Here is a 25442-nt window from a genome sequence, read left to right as displayed (position 1 = left end):
TGTATAATTCAATTATAAAAAAAAAAGAAAAAAAAGTCTGGTTTTATAATTTTTGCCCTTTTTTATCTCATTTTTATACCATATTTTAGTTGGGCTAATTGGCTAATTGATATGATTATTTTTATAATGCGTATAGCAGTTAAAGTAAATTGTAATTAGAAAGTGCACTACCACAGTATATTATAAAATATTTTTTAAATATAAATTTCTTAGAGAAGATTGATTTGTGTGTAACTTGTAAATAATGTTTTTAAAATATTAGCAATCATAAAATAAAGAATTTCCTTTTTAATTAAATTTTAATGAGACATGAATTATTTGAATATAAATATATAAAAGATAATTAAACAATAGGAAATAAATTCACATTATTGGCAAATACCAGGCAAAATTATTGATAAAAGTTTGTGCATGGATGGTGTAGTGTTAGGCATCTAAAGTTAAAGTTTTCAGTTTTTAGCACCAAGACATCCTCTTGTTTGATAAAAATTATAATTAAGGTATTTCAAATTTAAATATTGTTCTTCAATATTTTAATTTCAATGATGCCTGCGCTGTCTCTCTTGTGAGTAACAAAATTGCCTACGGTAATTATATAAACATTTTGAGCCACAAATAATATAAAATCTTAACCCTTTCAACGCTACACAAAAAAATAGAAAAATGGCTGCTGCTGCTGCATTTTTTTTTAGTACATTCATTAGAACAGTATTTTCCTTTTCAGACTGCTGTATCTTTTTTATTATATGAGATACAGAGAAAGTTATTGCATGAAAAATGCTCAGGAGAGCATGAACTGTAATGTTAGGCAATTATTTTACTGAAATTTTTATCAGGTTACCTGCGTTTTCAGGTAATTAACAGGTAAAAGGTGTAATTTATTACATTTGTGTTGAATTTTGAATAAAAACTACTTTTAGTCTTCATTTATTTTGTTGTTTTATCTGCCATATTGTAAAGAAGACACCAGTTGCCCGATTCCGTAGCGTATTGTACCATACATAACGTTTTATGTAATCGTGGCACAAATAAATAGCTCTGTCCTAAAAAATTTCAGTCAACCTCCGTTTTCCCCCCTTTTTCTACGTCTCGTAATGATCGATCAAATCATGTTTGCCACACGAATTTTATGTAATAAACACATTGAGATAACAAGAAACCTTTTAACTAATCCTCGTTGTAAGTTTCGCCAAGGAAATGCTGAAATTTTTCCATATTTACAGCTTCGTTTCCGATTTCCGCCATTTGCATTTGTCAAAATATTTGTTTTTATTTTCCTTCTATTTTCCTTCTACTGCATGATTTTACTATAAAAATTGTCGGGATTTCAAGCGCAAATGAGACCTTGCATATCCTAGATTCAAACGAGGAAAAATTAGAGAGAACCCGAATGAAAACCGAATGGTTTAAGAGTCCTTATGAAAAATCCTTTTTCATCGCGGCATATGCCGCGAATAGCAGTGGCGAACGGCGTACGTCATCGCGGCATATGCCGTGTATAGCGTTGAAAGGGTTAAAATATTTTTGTTTGTCAGAAATTTTTTTTTACAGCCAAAGGGAGATAATTCAAAACATTCCAGTAAGATACAATGATGTTACTTGAGATTTTAGTAAATAGAAAAATACTTGATGCATTGGTAAATTGAAAATTACAGTTATATCATACATGTAAGTATTAAATTTTGTTCCTTGTAAATAATTGTTTTCAAAATTCCAATAGGTAACATACTTTATATAATTGTATTAATAAACATTGGCCTTCTTCAGTTCTTTATTTTCCCTCACAACTACATGGCTGACATTACATTTATTTATTGATACAATTGTATCCTTGTAAATAGTCAACAATTAGACTAAACTTTCATATAACTTTTTATTATTGTTAAATACTGAATAAAATCTTTGTATTAATTTATGAACATGAGAAAATACAAAATAATAAAAATATAAGGGAGTCATAAACAATTGATTCTTGAATTAATAAACCTTTTAATACTGTGAAAAAAATTGCATGCCCAAAGTAACCTTGCTGTTATTTTATTACTGTATCAGAAAATAGTTTGTTTTTTTTTAAACTTAGGGCGTCATAAAGTGATAACATCATGTCTGCAAATGCATATATCTTAGATCAAACAAAACCAAGTTTTTGAAAATTAAACAAGAGTTATTTTCTGAAGATTATAATAGTATGCCTTATTCAATAAGGAATACTATAATTATGGCAATATAAATTATCATATTAATCTTTAGGTTTACAAAACATGCAAATAGAAATTCAAATTACAAATTCCATAAAATGTGGCATTCATCTCACGGCAAGACTATTGTCCTCTGTTCCAGGACCTGCACTGGACTAATTGTGTGTGTGGGTGTAAGGCTCTATACTTTTATAGTACCTCTATATTAACTGTGTAATTCATTACTATAAATTAAGTGCAAATGAAAATATGTTCTTTATCTAAAAGGGGGGGAGGGGTAATGCTTCATTTATTTCCTGATGCAGAGATTAATCTGCTTTTAAGTAAATATTCAGCTTAAAATGCAGTCCTTTTAATAAATAGGCATCCTTAGACATCCTCAAACTGAAATCTGTAAAAAGAAGGGCCATAAAACTGGTAAAAATATATATATCATGAAGACAGGCTATGTTTTTTGGGTACCAACCTTTGAATATCGTAGGGATATCAATGATATATGATGCAAGTCTACCAAGCGTTTCATGGTATACCGGTAGATGGCATCAACTGGACGAGCCTACTTACTTTAGCACCATCTAATAATACTAGAGGTCACGCATTTAAACTTGTTAAAAAATACTGCAAGATGACACACAGACTAAATACTTTTTCAATTTAGATTAGTGGTTCAGGGTCAGATTTAACTGTGACGGCAAAGATTTTGAATAATAGTCTGCATTAAATGGTGAAAATTGGAACCCATATAAATTCATATTTTCGTGTTGTGTTCAGCTGCACACATTTAAGTAAGCTTTTTTTTGTTAACAATGTCTTTTTTAAGTAAGCTTTTTTTTGTTAACAATGTCCAATTATATATGAATATATTATTATGAGACGACATTTCACATTACGACAATCTAAAGATTGAGGATTGAGGATCTAAGATGAGGGGTTATAAGAAGCTGGTGTCTTATGTAAGAACCCGAGGATAAAGATATAAAGGTATATAGGTATTAGTATGGGTCCACATGAACTTTCCCAGCAAACTGACATGAATTTTGTGTTGGTTTTTTTTCTGATGATTTATTTCTTCTGGGATTTTGTCAGTAAATTTTCTGTATACATATATTTCAACAGCTCACCACCTCCATAGAATGAAATAATTACAGCTTACTGAAAGATTAGTTGGGACTTATATGGCCTTATATTATTATGATAGCTATTCTGCAACGAGTCCACATTTCGCGCGAAAAGGGCGACAACTCTATTTCGCTAAATCAACTCTTAGTCTTTCAAACGTTTCATAGTGGGAAAGGTTAATTATATTTTCAGAGCTTCCGTTGCCACCTGTTTGTTTACAAGTTTCCAACAGTGGGAAAGCCACGGATCGATTCTGCGCCTCCTTCCATATGATGTAAAGGCCAGAAAATCAAGGGCGACAATCGCGATTTTTCATAGAGGGCGACAGTATCGCGCCATCGCGGCAATTTGTTTACATCGTGTACGTGTGATTTTTCGAGAAATTTATCATTAAAGACAATTAAACTTGTGTCATTTCATCATCAATAAGTTATATAGGTAAGTTTTACAGGTGACCATGCTATTTTTTCTTCTTAGAAGATTTTATTTTACAAGAAACGAACTTCTGAAAGTGGCAAGTGACGTTGTTAATTTGGGAGATAAAAATATGGCGGGTGTTTTCCCCTTCTGAAAATAACTGACACATTTGCATCCTATTGGCTATTTAAATATAAAATGACCAAAAATAGTATCTATGATGATAGGAGTCCCTAAATATTTGCATAAATACCCATCACTCCGTGTCAAATTGTAACTGAGGCTGCGAAAAGGAAGCACACAAATCGACGCCATTTTTCAACAGATTAAGGTTTCTGAGCTCACGAAATCCTAGTATTATTACTTTTAATGGTTAGTAGAAAGATATTAATACTATCCATAACATAATTTATTGATCTGATCGGGTTATGGCTACATGTTTGCCTCTTTTCGATTCTTAAATCCAGTAAATTTCCGTAGACCACATGTAAATAAACGCCCCTTTTCCAGCGTGAGACTTCAATTTGAATAAAACTTCAATTTTGGCAGGTCAATGTTAGCATTTAAATTTTAATTAAAGTTTTGCAGTTGTGTAATGTAATGTGCTGATTTGTTTGGTTGTCTCGAATAGTAAAAAGGTGAATATTTTTATTTTTGAACCCAAAAAGTGTGACAAAAAACACAAAACACAAACAAAATAAAAATATATGAAAAAAATAACTACCCCAGGACAAAGGGGGGTTCCAACTATATGTCCCCATTCAAATGCATTGATCATCCCCAAAAACGGAGATTCCAATCCCTGGAACCCTATCCCTGGATCTGTTACTGGGAACTATGATTATTAAAACGTATAAAGAATTAGAGAATTATTACTATAGGAACAAGAATAGAGAAAATTTACCATAAAATAAGTAAAAAATAGAGCAAATGACATGCTAGTCCAAATTATTATGAAGTCTGACAAGACTACTTTTTTTCTGGGACGACTTCCTATGCATCCCAGAAAAAAATCTTAATATTCTTAGCAGCAAGCCTTAGGTCTGGTCATAATCATTTTGAACTACTGTAAATTCAGAAATTATTGCGTGCACTTATTATTGCGATTTTGTCATTTTAAACTTGAATGCAATTTTAATTTTTACGATTTTGAGAAAAGTCATGCTTAATTCAGTTAAAATATTACAAAATGCAAGTTTTAATTATTGCGTTTACAACTCTGTCGCATTTTTCGCAATAATAAAAACCTCGCAATAATTTCTGAATTTACAGTATTGATGTGCTAATTTATATATTGAGGAAAGAGAAATTATGGACAAAAAGTATAAAAAAAAATAGAGACCAGTGACCTAAAAGATTAAATGATAAAGAAATGCAGAACACCCCATCCAGACCCTTGTCTATGTGAACAACAGTTCTATTATTTTTGCTGAATAGTGCATATGGGCATGTAAAATATCTTTTAAAAGGTTTCAGGTATATGAAATATTCACCAGTAGGAAAGTATAAATTCTGTCCCTCCTTCCATGCTAAAAAAAAATTATGTGATTTATTGTTGAATTTTATTGCCACCTTCAGTATTGGCTTGGTGTTGTGGCCAGGTTTTATTGGCGTTGGATACATTTATTATCAATTACTGGTATGAAGAATTAAAGATATGAATGATTGAATGAAAAGTTATCTTTTAAATAACAGATACCTGTAAGATAATTTAATGTTGCATATTACGTTATACTTTATTAAAACATTATTTATATCTTTTAAAAAGGTTGATATGTTATTATGGTGATGAATTTTAAATACTAAGTAAATGAATTTATAAGTAGAAATTTTTTCCAAACATCTGTTGGTGTGTATAAGTATTACCTTTTCTAGAGAACCTTTTTCGGGACGTCTGGATTTGGTAATTTTATAGCTCAGGATTTCGAGATTGATCCTTCGGATTCCAGTATTTCCTTTCAACATTTTTTTTTTAATTGGGACCTCAGAAGATCATGTTTCTGTCAGTAGACAATTAAAATATATTATAATTTACCGATCATATAGAAAATCTAGAGAAGTTTGCAATTATATTCATTTGATAATATCATCTGCATAAATTATATATTTTCAGATAACAATAGGAATAAGAAGAGCAGGATTTCTATATTGAGGATTTACATGTATGGGACAGAGGACTATTTGACTTGATTTTACTTTAAAAAACTTTTTAATTTTAACAATAGACGAATAGTTCTCCTTAAATGTTTAAAATACTTTTTACATATTTTTCATTTTAACATTATTTTTATGACTTTGTATTTATTCATCATTTAATAAACTTTTATTTCTAAACATTTTTATATTTTCAAATACACATACAATGTGAAACACTCCACCATTTTATATTGATAACGTGGGGTAAATGTACATGAGACACTATACTGTTGCAATACAATATTACTTACTTTGATTAAATAGGGAATCACTGGAGCGGGTCCCTCCTAAGTTAGTCAGCAGCAGCAACCCCTTACCCCCCCCCCCCAAAAAAAAAATAGAAAAAGTTCTGGATCGGTCACTGGTATCAGAAATATACATGTATGTACTGTAGTATTTGAGACATAAGAAAAAAAAAGATATAAAAAGTCAAAATGATGGTCTTTTATTCTTTATAAGGTTTGAATGACTTAAATGGAAAGTTTCTAGAATTGTTCACTTCTCCTAGACATAGTGAGGTCTCTCAAGTAGCCTATCATGAACATGACTTTTCACTGTTTTGCTTCCATGTAGATTTCAAAGTGTGGCAACCCCTGCACCTAAATAAATCATTTTCAGTAGATACATATCTCTTTTTTCAGACTTTTTGATGAAAAGATTAAACTAATATACAAATTAGAAAAAAGAAAACTGATCAACTTGAACCCACAACATATAATTGATCTCATGTGCTCTGGAAGAATAAGCAGATCCTGCTCCTTGTGTAGTACTATGAATGAGATGTCTATGTACCCTTTTCCTAGATATGTAAACACATGATTTTGCAAATTATTGCAATTGTGTGCTTTTAGAATGGAGTAAAATGTGTGAAAAGGTATTCTATTGCAGAAAAATCAGCACACAGATATAGGAATGGTATGATTCTTAATAAAGAATAGATCCTGTGTCCAAGATTTGTTTTCTTGTAAACTGGTGTAAAATAAAAATATGGGTCAAGCAGTTATATCAATGCAACAAAACAGGATCACCAAAATCAGAGTGAGACATTCATATACCAGACCTTGGAAGTGATATAGCATTTTGTTAATGCTTTAAATGGTCATATACATGTAGCTCTAACATGTATTAAGAATTTGATGTACTAGGCATTGGGCATTCCTATTGAATGTTAATCTCAAGTTCTCAAGAGTTAAATATGCCCCAGGGCCCAGAAACACTCAAACATGAATAGTTAGTCACAGTGTACATCAGGTTGCTTGATACGCATAATAAGGACAGACATTTATAAACATGTGTGAGTGTTTAGGCAGGCAATTCTTGTTGATTGGTACATGTACTTTTTAAAATTGACAAGTTGAAACATTTCAGATTTATAATAATTTACAGAATCAAATTGCAAAGAATGACTGTAACCATTACCCTAAAAATTGGCTTAAAACAAAGACTAGCTGAGTGCTTACACTTTGCACTTTTGCATGCTTATTCAGACAACAACTTTTGACTAACTGAAAAAAAATTTGTTGAAAAAAGGGGGGTAGGTCTACTTCCAGACAATGGAAGTTATTTATATGGACAAATTCGTTCATAGATTAAATCAGTTTCAATGTTATACATAAATCTCGCCCATAAATCTGTTATACGTCACCAGCATAATTAAATAACTACAGAAAATGTGATACGAGGAGTTTGAGCAAATTGTAAACATCAACAAATGACGTTGTAAAGCCTTCAACCACTCAACGTTTTAAGAAAAATATATTTAAAATCCTGAAAACATCATCACCCTTCGTTGTCTCAATCAATTTTGTGCTTAAAATCTGTAAAATATGACATAATTTGCTTGATTTTGCACCGAAATAACTCCCAAAACGTCTGAAAAATGTTGAATTTTGACCTCCGGTTGAAGTATTTATTATGTAAACAAGACTCAGAGTGACGGGGAATCCTGTACATAGTCATGTGCCCATATGTTTCTAGGTCACATTTATTTATATCTCGACCAATGAAAAGCTTTAGGATGCATTTGTGTCAGTTGTTTGTAGTCGTGGGGATTACCCGCGGTTTTTTGGAAATCAACGGAGGTAGTCTTTTGGATTATCATATTTCAATAACGGAGCACTTATTTGAATACCGAATTTGGCAGTCGTGTGACAAAATCTATTCTAATGAAAAATTAAACTCAAATACTGATGGATGATAAGTTGTTTTAATAGATTTATTGTCTGAAGCACAGGCTACGTTTTTGTTTACACGCTGGTTACAGCGCCACCTCAAAATTTTTAGATTATGTCCCCTTTCCCGCGGGACTACCGGAAGTAGCTCTTCAATGTCACTGGCTTTCCCACTGCAAGTTGTTTATTAATTAACATTCTTAACTAACAAGATTAAATCTGCATTCAGTAAAGGACATGTATTGTGCATGTAATGTAAGCAAATAATGTTTTTGTTAGATTAGCTGACATCAGAAAGGGAACACTGTGATCACACAAAATATAATGATTGAGCCGGTCAATGAGAAAGTGAAAGCACCACAGGCTTAGGCACAGGCACTGGAAGGTCGACTTTCCATATATAATAGAGATTGTCTTGACCTTAGAATAAGGAAAATATTTGATATATTTAAAAGATGTTTTGTTCCTTTCAGCAAATACAATTGTAATAATAAAAGATGATAATAATAATAATAAAAACAATAAACATGATAAAAATAATGATAATATTAAAAATAATAATAATAACTAATATGAAGCAGGCATTTACTAGGTATTGACAATAAACTTTGATTGATTTGATTTGGCATTATCTGTGAAGGTCTGGATGTATATATTTCTTTTAAATCCAAATATATTTTAAGTTCTAAATCTGTTAAATAAAAGGACATATACTGTAACATTTCCGATCTTGGTTCTGTTGTTAGGGATTTTAGCTGTGACATTATTTTAGTTATGACCTCATATTCAATGTAAACAAAGAAACCATCATCAGGTAATGTTTTTTTCATATCAAAGAATAATTAGAAATGAAATTGTACGTTATTGTGTTCCTTCCTATATTTTACTGGACTGATAAATATATATTTCACTCAAAAGTCTCGTGACAAACTAGACCAGAAGAAGGAAGTAGATTTCTGTGCAAAAAAAAAATGACAAAAAACGTTAACGATTTTAAGTAGGAATTTTTATTTTTTTTATTTTTTTCTACTGTATACTGGATGAATCCTTTATTATTTTAAGATGGTTACATATAAGAACTAATCTTTCCTGGCTGAGGCACTCATGGAACAAGGTATCAGGTCCTCTCACGCCTAAATTTTACCCTTTCGTACCCTTCATGTAATGATGTTCGCATCTCACACCTCTCCCCTACAAGTATAGGTCTGTTCGGACCCTACATGTATGCACCCGATATTAATTCAAATTTTCACTTTATTTTTAAACATTGAAAAAAAATAGGAATTTATAGCTAACAACAACACTAACAATGACTAACCAAAATTTGATTTAAGATTTACATATATCCAAAAAAAAAACGTTGTCAGAATCTCACTTAATTTTTAAACAATGAAACAAATATTTATAGCAATACACATACCAAAACTCAATTACATGCTTACAAAATCAGTGATTTTTTTTTTAATAAAAATGGTGCCAACATGTACATGTATGTAGGGTGAGAAAGTGAAAAGGGACAAACGTGAATGAGCATAAACATTTTTTTGGGCGATCGGCTTCTTGAAATACATTGAAATATAACTAACAGTGTTTTACAAAATAATAAAACAAACACTCTAATTTATGAAAATTCTAATGAACTATACAATTTTAAAACTAACAGGCTATTATTTGAATTTGGAATTATTTTTAATTGTGGAATTTGCATAATTGCTTGTGCTTGAAATTTTTAATAAATTCCATGTTTATTTGGTATTAACTTGTTTTAGGCGGTTCATAACACTTTCCATACAATGTATTTTTTATAGATAGTGTTGTGCGCAGCACAGTTCATTCTATTGAAATTGTACTATCTTCTTTGAAATAAAAATTGTTGTGCGCAGCACAGAACATTAAAGTACAGAATAAACATGGAATTTATTAAAAATTTCAAGAACAAGAAATTATGCAAATTCCATAATTAAAAATAATTCCAAGTTCAAATAATAGCCTGTTAACTTGTAAAAATAGTGAAATTCATAGTATTGGAATCATTTCAATAACATCAACAATATTATAACAAAAACCTGACCAAAGGTCATCAAACTGCTAAAGACTACCAATGGATCTTCAACACAAGCTGGAAAATCCTGACCAAGGATGTATTAGATAGAGTTATCTCCCTTTTGCTTGTTTTCTCCTACTGGTTATTGTTCAATCAGTCTGAATGTTTGCTTGCTTGTGATTCATGAGGCTGTGAATGGGGTTTACAGAATAGAGAATAATGGGCGAGAAACAAAGAATAAAGAATAATGGACTGCTAAAATATAAAGAATAACTGCAAAAATTGATTACAGAAAAGAACAATTGTCCAGAATATTATATAATACTCTTGATAAAGTAATAACAGAATAACCATTATTTTTAAAGATAAAAATAGTGAGGCGAAAATTTAAGAATACAGAAATGAAGGACCTCACATCTACATGTATACCCTCAGGCATGTTTGCAAATTTGGTTGAAATTTTTTAATGAGCAAGTAAACATCGACTGTAGAATTGTATAATTTGTATGAAATATATCTTTTCCTTTACTAAAATCTTCTTTACTTTTCCTTAATTGATAATGCCAATACAATTTTTTCAATGCCATAGCTTCAAATTAATGTAGACATACATTACAGAAAAACTCTGGAGGGATAAATTTGCACCATTTATGTGTTGTAAAAATTGTATGTTTTCTGGCTCATGATGTAAGGGTTGCAGAGGGTTATGCACATGTAAAAAAGGAAAGAAGTGGAAGATAACAAAGGGAGAATTAAATCTCATGTTAGTCAAAAGAGAGACCATCAAAGTCATGGCAAACAATAAAAAACTATTTTTTTGCCGTGCATGTACTGATTTTGTTTCATAGATGGATACCTCATTTCTTTGGGTTTTTTTTTCATTTTTTATAGGCAATCTTCAGTTTACAATACATTACACAAAACAAAACAAAAACAAGGACGGAGCAGCACACCCCCCCCCCCCCCATAAAAAAAACAAAAAAAAAACAACACCAAAACAACCAAAGTTTGATATGAGGTGCTGTGGAAGAGTATGCATATATCCTCTTCATAAGGCACCTGTTTCATGGCACATTGCACGTCTCAAGTACTAATCAAAACTTAGTCTGTAAAATATTAAAGTGATATTATTAAGCACTCAAAATTTTTTTTAGCCTGGATTATTTGCATAACAACAGCAAATATTTGATATTTTCAAGAAAGAAAAAAGTGCAGTAAAAATTGGCAAACACATGCATGGACATTATACTAGACATAGCAATAAATTATAATATGATTTTTTTTTTCTTTCAGGAAATGATTGAATGGGTTCCCAACCATCTAGTTTGCCATCAAATAGGCATCTCAAAGGATTTGTAGTAACAAAACAACTCAGCGCTCGTCGTAAAATAAATTCCTCAACTCTTTCAAAGAAACTTTCATATTCAGAAATTTTAACTCTTGTTGAATATGATGCTCATGATTTCTTAGATAAAAGTGCTTATGCAAAAGACAAACTAAAAACACCTCATTCTGAGAAAATTATAAGTTTAAGTGAAATCACCGATTTGACAGAATCTGAAGACAACCATCCAAAAAAATTGAGAACATTTCCAACAGCAGTTTCAAAACCAAATGCAACTAAGAAAGCAAGTATCTTAAAAGAAAATGGAACGAGCCAAATCTGTCCATTGCCCAAAATAGTAACTGTCCAGGGAAAAGATAAACATACAAAAGATGCTCCAAATAAGTCATCTTATATAAGTAGGAACAACGGAAAAAATATGGAGCAAACCACAGAATTTAACCATTTGGATCATTGGGTCCATAAAAATGACCCTTACATAGAGAAATCTGATATACATCATCATACAACATCAAATCAACATGAATCTGCTACAAAAAGTGGGGAAAACAAAATGGATGCCAAACTAAACAAAATGGATACCAAACAGGAGGTAAAAGAAGAGGATGGAAATATCAATGAAGAAATTGTTGTTATTGATAGTGTACCAGAAGACGTATTTGAAGAGCAAAAAAGGGAAAAAAGGGAAAAAATTATAAAAACTGTAAAAGATATTTCAACATGCCAACATGAAAGAACAACAGACGGATATTATACAGAGTCTCTAAGGACAGATATTTATGAGATGTACCAATTTTATTTTTCGTTCAAAAATCATTCTTTGGAAAGACGTGTCCGATTCCGTCATGAAGTTTTGGAAGACATCATGAAGGCAGAGGACAATATACTCATTATATTTTGTAGGTTAAGTCGGGAAATAATGAAAAATGGTTACCGAAACTCAGAAGGAAAATCAGTTGCAGGATTATTCAAACCATTAAGGAATATGTTAGGATTTTTAATGAATTTATCTGACTTATCTAACCCAATAGTCTGCAAGACGATTCTGGATCAGACAGAGTTTATGAATTCTTTGATACAAAAACTGAATGAGCTGGCAACACCCCATTTGAATAAAGAGTTGAAGGTAATTAATGTAACTACGTTTGTTTTTTGTATTATGTTATTAAACCAGACACTCTTAATTGGGTTGTACAAGTACCGGTAATCGAAATTATTTTTATAAATGTATCCTATACCACAGACTGATCTTTTTAAGGGGAGATACATAAAAAAAATTTTAAAATCCACAAATTCAACAAATATTGTCTGTCAAATATTTTCAGTACTTCAGTTGGCCATCAGCCTCTATATTTTTTGTTTAAATTAACGCATTTATTTATTTTTATTTTATTTAGTTGTCTGTTAATGATTAATTTTATGGACATGGAACAAATATTTTCAAAAATAATTTCATTTTCTAGGTACACAATGTATGAAAATCAAGATTTTAAACTGTATAACCTCTTCAGCCATTTTTATTTTGCAATTTTAATACACTATGTTTTTCAGTTTTAGTGCATTATGTATTCCTGTTCTAATCCTCTATTTTTATTTTGCTTTACTGTTCTGATTGTTTTTTTTCTAGGAAAATGATACCATTTTACTTGGCCTTTACATGGGAATTTGTCACAATATTGCACAAAAGGAGGAATTAACTAGCGAATTAAGAGAAGTTGGTATTGTTGAAGCAGTCAAACCCTATTTGAACTCATACCAAGAAAGAAAACAACTGACGAGCTTGGCAGTTCTAGCAAATGTCATTAACGAAGAAGAGAGTGAAATTTTAAAAAGCAACGAAGGTTTGATAGAATATACCATAAAGAGCCTTAAACAAGCAATGAATAACAAAATGAGGAGAACTGGATTTGGTTGGTCAGTTCGAGAAACTGTTAGGAGTAAGTAGAAAAAAGATGATGTCATGTGACTTTGTACACAGAAAATGCATAAAAAAAGATGATGTCATGTGACTTTGTACACAGAAATAAAAAAAGATGATGCCATGTGACTTTGTACACAGAAAAAAAAAATAATGTAATGTTACAATGTACACAGAAAAAAAAAATGATGATGGCATGTTACTTTGTACACAGGTTAAAAAAAAAAGAAGGTAATGTGATAATGTCATGTTACTTTGTACACAGAAAATGAAAAAAAGATGATGCCATGTCGCCCATGTGACTGTACTCAGAATTGATTTATCATTTAAAAATTGCACTATTAAAATATAAAAATACGAGACAAAAAACCAAAACGTGAATAAATGAAACAGAAATAAACAAGTTTTGGTCACTTTAGCCTTGTACAGGAATTTATTTTTTTGCTACATTTTGAAAATTTAGTCTTATTTCCACATAATAAGTAAAGAATATAAATAGAAGTTTTAATTTTCTAGCAATCAGAATGGTGGCAAAGAATGACAATAACAAAAGAACAGTGTATACATGTGGAGCAGTTCCATTACTAGTTGAGCTAGCTAACCAACCTGGAGATGCAGAGGAGCAAAGAGGTAGGATGCCTTATAAGGTGGTACATAATACTACAGGGAGATAACTCTGTAAACATCAGCTAAATATTTTTGTCAAGTTTTTATATTAAGCTTTTCAATAATCAAAACTAGTGTTTGTCAAAGTGCTATATATTCAATGAAATTTTTACAATAAAGTAGGGTTTAAGTTTTTTTAATTTTTTTTATATTTATGTCAAAGTAAATAGGCAAATTGAACCAGCCAAATTAATTTCAGTCAAGGTGTTTGGTTACTGTAACACCACCTTAGGCCAAATGAAATAGTATGTGTGGTTCCAGTTACATCTGAAAAAAAGTTAGGGTAGGTAGGTAGGAATTTTTTTTTATTTTATGTTTTTTTTTTACATTGAGTCTATGGGAGCATCATTCTGACTTTAACAGTGCTTAATGAAAAATGACAATAAAATCTTTAGGCTAATTTCAAGAAGAAAAAGTAGGGAAGGTAGGGTTACTGGAACCACACATATATTTTTATTTGGCCTTATAATGTGGATTCATTTATTTCCACGGATACTAATTTTGGTGGATAGAGCAAAAAATAGCATCTTCATTGTTTTTCTTTTGTTGTTTTGCCAAATTCTGAAATCAGGCCTTTAGAAAATGTATTCAATATTTCTTTTAACATACAAATTCTGGTTTACTTCAACTAAAGAAAGATTATTGGCACTTACATAAATTAAAACCCATAAAAGATGATTTTCAAATCAATGAAAAATTGATGAAGAAGAGATACATATGGGTAAAAAACAAAATTGAGGAAATAGCATACACTTTGAAATCACCCGCCATGAGAATCATCACTTAGTCCTACATGTACTGTCACAATCTGTAAAATTGCAGACCAGACAACTATATATACTAATATCTAATAAGAAAGTATGATGTAAGTTATTTTGTTCATTTTTCAGAGGCTGTTGAAGCTTTGTGGAGTTTATCTTTTGACCAACAGATTCAGACTGAGATTATAAATGACCAAGAATGTGGAGTCATTGATACGTTTGTCAAACTTTACAAGTCAGCAGAGGATAAGGGGGTTAGGAGAATCTGTGGAAAAGCTCTCTGGACAATGAAAAGTAGCTTGAAAAATTGTCAACATTATAAAAAAATTGGTAAGTCTAGGCTAGGAGAATTTACACTTTATGAATGAAAAGATAGGAGAAAACACTCTGTATGAATATAAAGATAGGATAATTTTACTATGTGAAAATAAAAAGATTGGATAATTTACTACAAAAAATGTATTTGTCAGTGAAACAATAGGATAGTTTACTCTTTGTGAATAAAAAGATATGAGAATTTACTATTTGTTAGTGAAACAATAGGATTATTTACTCTTTGTGAATAAAAAGATATAAGAATTAACTCTTTGTGAGTGAAAAGATAGCAGAATTTACTCTATGTTAGTGAAAAGATAGAATAATTTGTTCTTTGTGAATGAAAAGATAGGATAGTTTACTCATTGTGAGTGAAAAGATAGCAGAATGTATTCTTTGTGAATGAAATGATGGGAGAATTAACTGTTAAATGTTAGTGAATAGATAGTAGAATTTACTCTTTGTGAATAAAAAGATAGAAGAGTTTTTATTTTAGTCCAAAATAAGGGATTTAATTTGCTTGCACGTAAATAACCACATAATAGTGTTATAAAATATATCTGATTTGGTAATGGTTTTATATTCTTGATGTTCTATTATTAAGCATATTATGATAAATAAGCCAATATTTTATATCCGATTGTGATACTGAAGAAACAAATCTTTTAAACTCTTTTTTTTTTGTTAATCAGGAGAGGAATTCAGTTTTTTACCAGTAACACCAAGGGAATCAGAACAACGTGACACCCATGTCATGGTCAGTTATAACTGGGGTCATCAGAGTATAGTGAAGGAGATTTGTGGTCAGTTACGTAATAATGGAATCAAGGTGTGGATGGATATTGATGATATGCATGGTTCAACACTCCAGGCTATGGCTCATGCGGTAGAGAAGGCGGACATTGTATTAGTATGCTACTCACAGAATTATAAAAACAGTGATAACTGCAGGGCAGGTAAGATTAAGAGATTATCTAAAAATAGGTCTTTTTAGGTCTGTTCAATTAAGGTGGTACCCAACACTTTCACTAAAATTAATTTGGCCAGTTTAATTTTCATAAAATTTTGTCAAAGTATTTACTTTTACCCTTTAACAAAAATATATAAAATTTTCAAAAATTTTTAACCAACCGTTTTGTCAGAAAAATTACACTGGTTATATAGCAGTTTGACAAACACCTATTTTGATCATTGAGAAGCTTAATATTCCTTTTACAACACAACGTAATTAAAACGTTTAGCTGACTTTACAGAGTTATCTCCCTGTAGTGTTAGATACCACCTTAAATCATCTGTGGAATCATTTATTTTTTAAGGGTATGAATTTTTGTGGATTGAGGAAAAATTGCATTTTCATAGATATTAAATTTTGTGGTTTGGACAAATTTGAATACAAGCTTGTAGAAAAATTTATATTTCATTGAGCATTGAAATTCTTGGTTCACCTGTTTTCACGAATTTAAAAAAAATTGGTGTCCAACCAATAATAATGAATCCACAGTACTTGGTTCCAAGGTAAGACATGCTTCTAATGGGGTAGCCTATGCAGCTATGAACTTATGAAGCCAATTTTAGAATTTTGTTCACATTTAAATCACTTTTTTAAATTATCTCACCTAAATTTAATAACTATAGGTAACTCACTGTATGGCCTTCATCAATGAGTAAAACCCATACCACAAAGTCAGTTGTAAAAGGTCTCCTAAGTAGTAATTTTTTATGATTCTCTTTATTTTTTTCTAACCTACATTAGAATATTAATAAAAAGAAGATAAGTATTAATCTTACAATGTGTATAATATATGTTAATGATGAAAAAAGAACCGTGCATTCTGTAAGCAGGACATTTATCAATCATCTAGCTTCCATCTATAATATTTAGCATTGCATGTTTACTAACATAAAAGCAATTGTTGCCAATTTAGAAATTGTATATATTCAAAGAAGTTAAGTTTATACAGATTTCACTGTACTTTATTTCTGTTTACAGAGGCAGAGTATGCGTTTCAACTGAAAAAGAAAGTAATCCCATTAAAGATGGAAAAAGCCTACAAACCTGATGGTTGGCTTGGGTTTATTATTGGTGCCAAATTATTTTATGACTTCAGTGGAAAATATCCGTTTGAAAAGAAAATGACAGAACTGATAAATGAAGTTCAAAGTTCATTACAAACCATGAAGGGTGTCAAAATCCAAGTGCCAAATGCAGAGGTTCAAGTTCAAGTTATAGTAAGTCTGTACTTAGGAAAGTCTGGATGGAGGGTTCATCAATTCTTTTTTCTTTGTTTAAAAAATTCCAATAGGGAACATACTTTACATTATTGGCCTTCTTCATTTTCTTTATTTTTCTTCACAACTATTACCAATGTTATTTCAATTGATCTGGGGGGGCTTATACTTAATTTGCATAATGACAGTCTATTTGAAGATGTGTGTGAAAAGGATGATTGCTGTTATAATACTTATTGAATTCTAATCACTAATCGGTGTCACCAAGTGCATATACAAAAGAACTGATTATATGATATAGGACGAATGAGTGGACACTTCTTTGATGAGCTTATCCTAAAACTCCTGTCTATAAATGGACTGGTCTTAAATGAGCTAACGTCTTAAACTCCGCCCAGTCAAGTGAAATAAATCTAGTAATACCTGGCAGACATTTTTTTCTTTTTCAATCCATTGAAAAAGAAAAAATGTCTGCCATGTAATTCTTTTTTCCTTAATTTTTTATACCATTTTTCTCTATTCTTTATATTTAAGGAGTCCAGACTCAATTATTCTCTATTCTTTTTTTTTTCATATTTTTTTATTTCTTATTCACTCTTTATTCTACATATCTTGCCCAATATTATCTATTCTGCATATCTTGCCCAATATTATAGGGTTATTGCATGAATATTGGGGAATATTGTCCCGAGTAGAATTTTATATTGCACGAGCTTGCAAGTGCAATATATGTTCTACGAGGGACAATATTCCCCAATATTCATGCAATAACCCTTTTATTGTATAGCAATAGAATATTTGAAAGTAAAAATTGGTTTAAACTAAGATTTTGTCGTTAATGACGTCATGAATTTTGAAGATTTATTGCACTAGTGCAATATTAGAATTTATTGCACGCTAACTTTATGTTACGTTTTGTGGAAAATATTATATTGCTATACAATAATATCTATTCTGCTTATCTTGCCCAATATTATCTATTCTGCACATCTTACCCAATGTTATCTATTCTGTAAATCCAATCCAAACTCTCTTTGAGGGCTTACTAGATATTCATGTCAGATTGCTGAAAGAAATTCTATCAAAATTCAGATTTTTTTTGGGTATGCAATTCATGGTATTTCTCATTTTTTCATGTATAGGTAGTCTGGTATAATTCCTTGTGTTCAAGGTTTCTTTACTATTGATGATGCCAATGTTTGGTTTAATAGTAATGTTTAATGTTGGAATTCTGGTAGCCAATTGTGTGTAAGTTTTGCACAGAGAATCTCTGGAAATGTCATGTGGACCATAATTAGTCTTCACAGATCTTTGTTTACTGCAAATTCAGAAATTATTGCAAAATTCGAAAGAGTTGTAAACAAAATAATTTAATCTCACATTTTGAAATATTTTACATGAATTTTATAAAAACAGGATTTTTCTCAAAATCGTAAAAATTAAAATCGCATTTAAGTCTAAAATGAAAAAATTACAATAATAAATGCCTGCAATAACTTCTGAATTTACAGTAATTCATTTTTCTTTTATTCAATATCAGTCTCAGTTATATCTACTTCCTTTAAATAATTGTGGTATTGTTTTTACAGCCACAACAATCAGCATCATCAACATCAGCAGCAGCCTTAGTACCTGTTCCTAGAACAAAGTCATCAGATGTAGAGAAAGTAAAGAAATGGTCACCTCAGCATGTTGGAAAATGGCTGGATAAAAATCAGTTACCAAGGTATTTCATAATTTATTAGCTTTTCAAGATGAATAAAGTGTCAATGTCGAGAAGATTTTGAAATAAGTATTGATGTATAAATCTAACTTTAAATTTATGAAATATTAAATTTGAGGATATGTTATATAATGTATAAAATAAAATTGAGAATGGAAATGGGGAATGTGCCAAAGAGACAACAGCCCGACCATAAATAAAAACAACAACAGCAGAAGGTCACCAACAGGTCTTCAATGTAGCGAGAAATTCCCGTAGCCAATACTTGATCAAAGGGGAGGTAACTCTAATTCCATATTTATTCTTTTCCTTTTAAATAAGATAAATCTAAGTTAGTTTACATATGAAAAGACTCAAATTATTAGACCTCAAATCTTATTTACAAATTTGAAAAAAAAGCTTATTTGATGAATGATAAGGAAATATATCACTATATGTTCTACAGAATCATTTAATTATTATACACTTGTAATTTTAGCATTCAAGCACCTAAACACAATTAATGTATCTCTGTTCTTATTATAGATTCTATATAGAAGGGTATATTATGAGACATTTAAAGTCCAAGACATTTTTATCAACCACAAATCTGAAATTGTAAATATATTAGAAAGAGGTCACATCCATAAGTGGTAGAATTGTTATGAATTTGTTTATGAAATTTAAAAAAGAAATGCTTATGGTATATATAAAATTCTCATAACATTTTATTATATTTTGACAGGAATTTACTAGGAAGATTGAGCGGACTAGAAATAGCCTTCTTACATGTTTTAGTTCAAGAAGTAAGTAATATTGTTACCTAGTACAATTTAAAATTTAGAAATCTAATTAAAATACTGTAAAGCATCCAAAGTTTGCGAGCATTTTATTTCTTGCGACTTTCCCAAGTAGAAAAATAATGCGAATATATATCATCACGAATATGTAAAACTTGAATTTTCTTTATGTATCTCCTTTAAAATTAAATCGCTGTGAAATGGGTTAGAAGAGGCTAAACGCGAAATGAAGTATCCCCAAAAAATAAGTTGATTTACAGTATTCTAATGTTTTTTATTATATTTTTCTGCAAAGAATCTGCAGGGATCTCCATGGCCTGTTTAACGATGGTGCCCTGCCATCGTTCAAATGTCTTGCGCCATCGTCAAATGACCCAAGCCATCCATAAATTGTCTTTCGCCATCATTCAAAACTGTTATTGTTTTTATATCTCGACGCCATTTTTTAGCAATTATAATCAAATGCATGTAATTGCATAACCCTAGGCTTTTTTATATTATAATCCAATACAGTTCTATCGCCTGAGGGATATCTGGATTAAGATCGCTAATCACTTGTACCTGAGCTTGTACAGGTAGATCAACAAATCAGACAGGAGAATACTATCTGAAGATAGACGATTCATTTGTCGAATTATTCCGCAAATGCTTATGATAATTAATTTCATCGCAAATAACTTGAGTACTGCTGTAACGATAATACTGAATTACTTTAAAAGTTAAAAAGTTAAAACTTAATATTTCCTGTAAAGAAATATCATATCGTTATTCCATATTCATTTTGTAGTTTACAATCAAATTGATAAATCTGTGTTTCCGGTTTATATTCAGACTCGAAAGATGCAAATTGCTAGATAAAGTCATTAAAAACCTTTTCATTTGTCAACGTTTGCTTTACAAATCTCTTTAACCTTTTACATAACCTGTACGAATCGTTTTGTTGTTGCTGCAAATCAGCCATACCGGTAATTTCTAATGGGTTCATGACTTCTGAATTTGACAGTTTCTGTGAAAAAAAGCTCCACATGATTTTTAACCCCCATAACAATTACAAAATAGCAAGAAAACAACATGGGGACCTTCATAACAGCTTTTGGTCGTTCTCTACTAAGGGGGTGTGGCCATGAAGGCTTGGAATTTGAATAGTTTCAAACAGCAATAATGGAAAATATTTATACTATAATGAAAATTCAAATAAATATAATTTAAATAAGCAATGAATTAGCAGGTTCACCACTTCTTATATGGAGGGATGAAATACTTTTGATCGCGCTACACTGTACGGCGTAGACACGGTTTGTGATGGTGAAAGTTCATCCATCGTTCAATTTTCATCCATGGAGATCCCTGTATCTGTCATGATTTTTTTAAAAATTATTTATAATTAACACTTACTTGTTTTTAAGATTTGGTAATGAGGTGTTAATAAAATGTTCAAAGCATAGAAGAGGCTGATTATGATTTTTATTTCTCATTGATACAGCTCATGATTTATTATAACGAGTTTCTGTTTATGATAAGAGATTTCTGGTTAATTGTAAACAGGAATTGGATTAAGCAACTGGCCTCTTATGTCAGCCCACCCAAAAATATAATAATATTTAGTGTTTTTTGTTTGTTTTTACTTTCAGCACAAATGTATTTTTAATATTGATTGACATCTAGATAACACGCACTACATTCAATTTATCTCTTTCAGTCACCTGATGTGTTTTACAAGACCATTGCAGATCAGTTGAGTGTAAAAGACATTTTAACAATGGCCAAGCTCAGGTTTGCTTTGGAGGCACTAGATGTCAATATATAGGAGACAACACATGAAAGTCTTGAAATACTGATAAAGGATTGAAACACTTTAGAATTGGATGTAAAAGTGAGAAAGATATAAAAATCTGGAGTAGTTGATTTAAAGAAAAATTCTTTGGATTCATTATGTTCGTTGGGACCAATTTTCGTAGATTAAGGAAATATTTTATTTTTCGTCAATATTTTTATTTCTGGATTTACCAAAGTCTGTATAAATGCAAAATGAAATAGGTACTTCTTTGAACATTTGAATTTGTGATTTCCCCTTACCAACTAAATCAACAAAAATTGGTATCCCACGAAAAATAATGAAAATAAATAGTACCTAAGAATATTTTGGTGAAGGGTATTACGAGTTGCTAGTGCCTGTATTAACTCTAATCCATGTGATTTAATTTTATTAGGATTTTTTTGTTTGTCTTTACTCTTAATGCTCGCCCTATACGAGATATTTTTATATTTTATTGTAAAATTAAGTGTTATAATATGCAGGCCAAGTTTTAGATTTCATACAATATCTCTAATCGAATGCAAAGTGATTTAATCTGACTACTTTGTCATCATTTTGTGTATAATTTGTAAAAAGAAAGATTTATCCTCTTTTGTAGATCAACAGTTGATATTTTATGTATACTTCAGACTATAAACATAGATGTGAAGCAATAGACTATTTTCATATGACCGACTTTTGACCCCGGTTTAAATTTTTTTTGACAGGTTACCTACAGCATCCTGGTACTCAATTAAGAGCAGTCATATTAGTAAAATGAAACATTTAATCAGTGTAAATTGGGGGGAAATTTTACTATTTTCCGATGAGTTTGTATGAAGCAGTATATTTTCCCCAAGAATTGTACAGATTAAAAGCTTGATACCACTTCTTTATGATGCTCTAACTTGACTTGGTACCAGGATGTCCTAGGAAACCTGTTGAAAAAATATAAACTTCGGATTCAAGTCGGTAATACAAGAAATAGTAAATTTTATGCTGTGTGTACATGTACACTTCAGAATAAAATCAAAATTTACTAAAAAAACAAACAGATATTAAGATGAATATGTGATGTTTTTTGTCTATTGAAATATTCACATATCAGTATTTTTTTGTGTTGTTCAAATTACGAATTTTCAGATTGATAGATTTTTATATTGATCATCAAAGTTAAACTTGTGATATCTTTACTTTATATTTATTTCTATTGAAAATATATGTATAGCCACATTTTTAACCATGTTAAAAGTTTTTTTGACTCGTATGTCTTTTTATATTTATTTTTAATGAATAAAATTCTATATTCATTATATGTTTTCAATTTCTTTGTGTTGGGTATTTTTGTTATTGAACTTTTTACTGCTATTATTTTTTTTCCCTCTTGTAATGACTTTTACTCGAAAAGCCTTATGTTTGAAAAGAAAGGATGATAAAAAGACTTATTAATGAAAGATTGCAGTTAAACTTTTAATCAACTTTGAATCCAACTTCTTTATAGTTTGAATATTATTAAATCGTGTAGACTTAAAATATCTAATATCAAGATAAATACAAGTTTTCCCCAATTATTTGAACTGTTATTTATTACATCTTTTTTTCCAAAAGTTCAATTTTCTCAGTGTAATTTTCCTTTCTTCTTACCATTTTTAGAAGACGGCCCACATTATGCAATGTTTTATTAATAGTTAATACTTGACATCTTACATTTGTGAACGCCTGTGCCAAGTCAGGAAGATGACAGTTGTTTTCCATTTGTTGGATGTGTTTTATCATTTGATTTTGCCATTTTATTATGGAATTTCAATTTTGAATTTTCCTTAGAGTTTGATTTTTTTTTTAATTTACTTCTTATTTATGCGACGACAATTCTGCATTAATAGAACATTATCTTTCATTCAAAGACATTATGATTTTTATCTAGATTACTTATGCTGTTTGTCATTCTTGTATCTAGATATCTTTGGTGGTTTTCTTATTTTCTTTCCTTTAATTGAAACTTAAAAGGTTGACAGGTATCTATTTTCTAAACTCATAAATTTTACATATCTAACACATGGTATAAATAAAAAGTATAGCTTTTATAGCTGACTATGCGGTATGGAATTGTTGAAGACCGTACAGTGACCTATATTTGTACATTTCTGTGTCATTTTAGTCTCTTGTGGAGAGTTGTCTCATAGGCAATCATACCACATCATGTTTTTTTGATTTTTTTTATATATAACGAAGATATATGTAAAGTGTTTATGGTCTATCTGCAAGGTACAGAGCTCAAAATAAGTTCAATTTCAAATCTTTTACGACAAGTTTACAAAGGAGTAGGTCCGGTAAGAGCCGATTTTGGCCTCAAATTTCAGGTTCATCTAACAAAAGTTTTTGGACACTTTTAAGCACTTAAGTGTCTATTTCAATTGATTCGATTAGTTTATGTGAAAGATTTTAACTGATTTAGTAATTAAAAACGCTCTGATTCAGACATCAGACTCAGACTTCTCATGAACTGAATTTTAATGTGCGTATTGTTATGCGTTTACTTTTCTACATTGGCTAGAGGTATAGGGGGAGGGTTGAGATCTCACAAACATGTTTAACCCCGCCGCATTTTTGCGCCTGTCCCAAGTCAGGAGCCTCTGGCCTTTGTTAGTCTTGTATTATTTTAATTTTAGTTTCTTGTGTACAATTTGGAAATTAGTACGGCGTTCATTATCACTGAACTAGTATATATTTGTTTATGGGCCAGCTGAAGGACGCCTCCGGATGTGGGAATTTCTCGCTACATTGAAGACCTGTTGGTGACCTTCTGCTGTTGTTTTTTTTCTATGGTCGGGTTGTTGTCTCTTTAACATTCCCCATTTTCATTCTCAATTTCATTAGATATGAAAATCTATCAAATATGCAAAAAAACGTCACTTTTCAGATAGTTTTTGTCGAGAATGAAAGTGGCCGCATCCCTGTTCATCCTCAACCTTTATATATGTTTTGTATTATCATCAAATACAACTTACATTTCAATATTATGAATGAACAAGAATGAAGATGAAGATGTCAGTAACTAATTTAGCATGACTTAATGATGCTAGAACGCGATATTCGTGCATTGTATTGTAAAAAACAGCTCATATTTATGTAGCAGAATAATTTTACTTTCCAAAATATAGCTTAAAGATTACATTTTCACAATTTACTAAAACTGCTATATTTTGGGTCTGAATCTACTCCTTTGTGTCATCAGGATAAACGTAATTTGATACCACCTGTACAGACATATGGATCGTAGATTTTGAATATTTAATCGATCCATATAAATGACTAATTTCTTGGCATTTTTTAGTGAGATTTTCTCATCACTTTGCGTCCGTCGTCATCGTCGTCCATCGTTAACTTTTACAAAAATCTTCTCCTCTGAAACTACTGGGCCAGATTAAACCAAACTTGGCCACAATCATCATTGGGGTATCTAGTTTAAAAAATGTGTCCGGTACTTTTTAAAATATTCAGGAATGTGATATTATTAAATGTCCAAATTTCAAGTAAATACTACATTATAGGGATCGGTCGTGTCAAAAAGTTTAAAACGAAATTAGCCCAAAAATAAAAAAGGTCAAAATCGAATTCCTCAGACGTAGTTTTGCAGGGGTTAAGAAATTTTGTTATAGCTCACTAGCCCAGGGCTAATTGGTTGCAAGATTTTACTAGCCCTGTTGGAAGAACTACTAGCCCAACAAAACTGACCTACTAGCCCTAGTATGCCTTACAAATTCAG

The 25442-nt window shown here is 30.7% G+C and overlaps 1 protein-coding gene across 2 annotated transcripts; it reads left to right on the top strand.

The window, feature by feature from the left end:
- Positions 1 to 3519: 3519 nt before the first annotated feature.
- LOC143055403 (uncharacterized) lies at positions 3520 to 22862 on the top strand. 2 transcript variants are annotated; one of them, XM_076228538.1, is made up of 11 exons: positions 3520 to 3546; positions 8281 to 8356; positions 11439 to 12616; positions 13118 to 13427; positions 13925 to 14038; positions 14965 to 15165; positions 15843 to 16106; positions 17141 to 17379; positions 18969 to 19105; positions 19827 to 19887; positions 21581 to 22860. In XM_076228538.1, exons 3-11 carry the CDS (start codon positions 11450 to 11452, stop codon positions 21686 to 21688), a joined length of 2601 nt encoding a protein of 866 aa, XP_076084653.1. In that variant the 5' UTR covers positions 3520 to 3546; positions 8281 to 8356; positions 11439 to 11449; the 3' UTR covers positions 21689 to 22860. The 2 variants fall into 2 exon arrangements, with proteins under 2 accessions (XP_076084653.1, XP_076084654.1); XM_076228539.1 differs by lacking the exons at positions 3520 to 3546; positions 8281 to 8356 and adding an exon at positions 8383 to 8486 and having other exon boundaries at positions 21581 to 22862.
- The last annotated feature ends 2580 nt before the right edge of the window (positions 22863 to 25442 follow it).

Source organism: Mytilus galloprovincialis, chromosome 12, assembly GCF_965363235.1.
Source record: "Mytilus galloprovincialis chromosome 12, xbMytGall1.hap1.1, whole genome shotgun sequence".
In the NCBI taxonomy this organism is placed as follows: Eukaryota; Metazoa; Mollusca; class Bivalvia; order Mytilida; family Mytilidae; genus Mytilus; species Mytilus galloprovincialis.
This window is presented reverse-complemented; position numbering and strand designations above follow the sequence as displayed.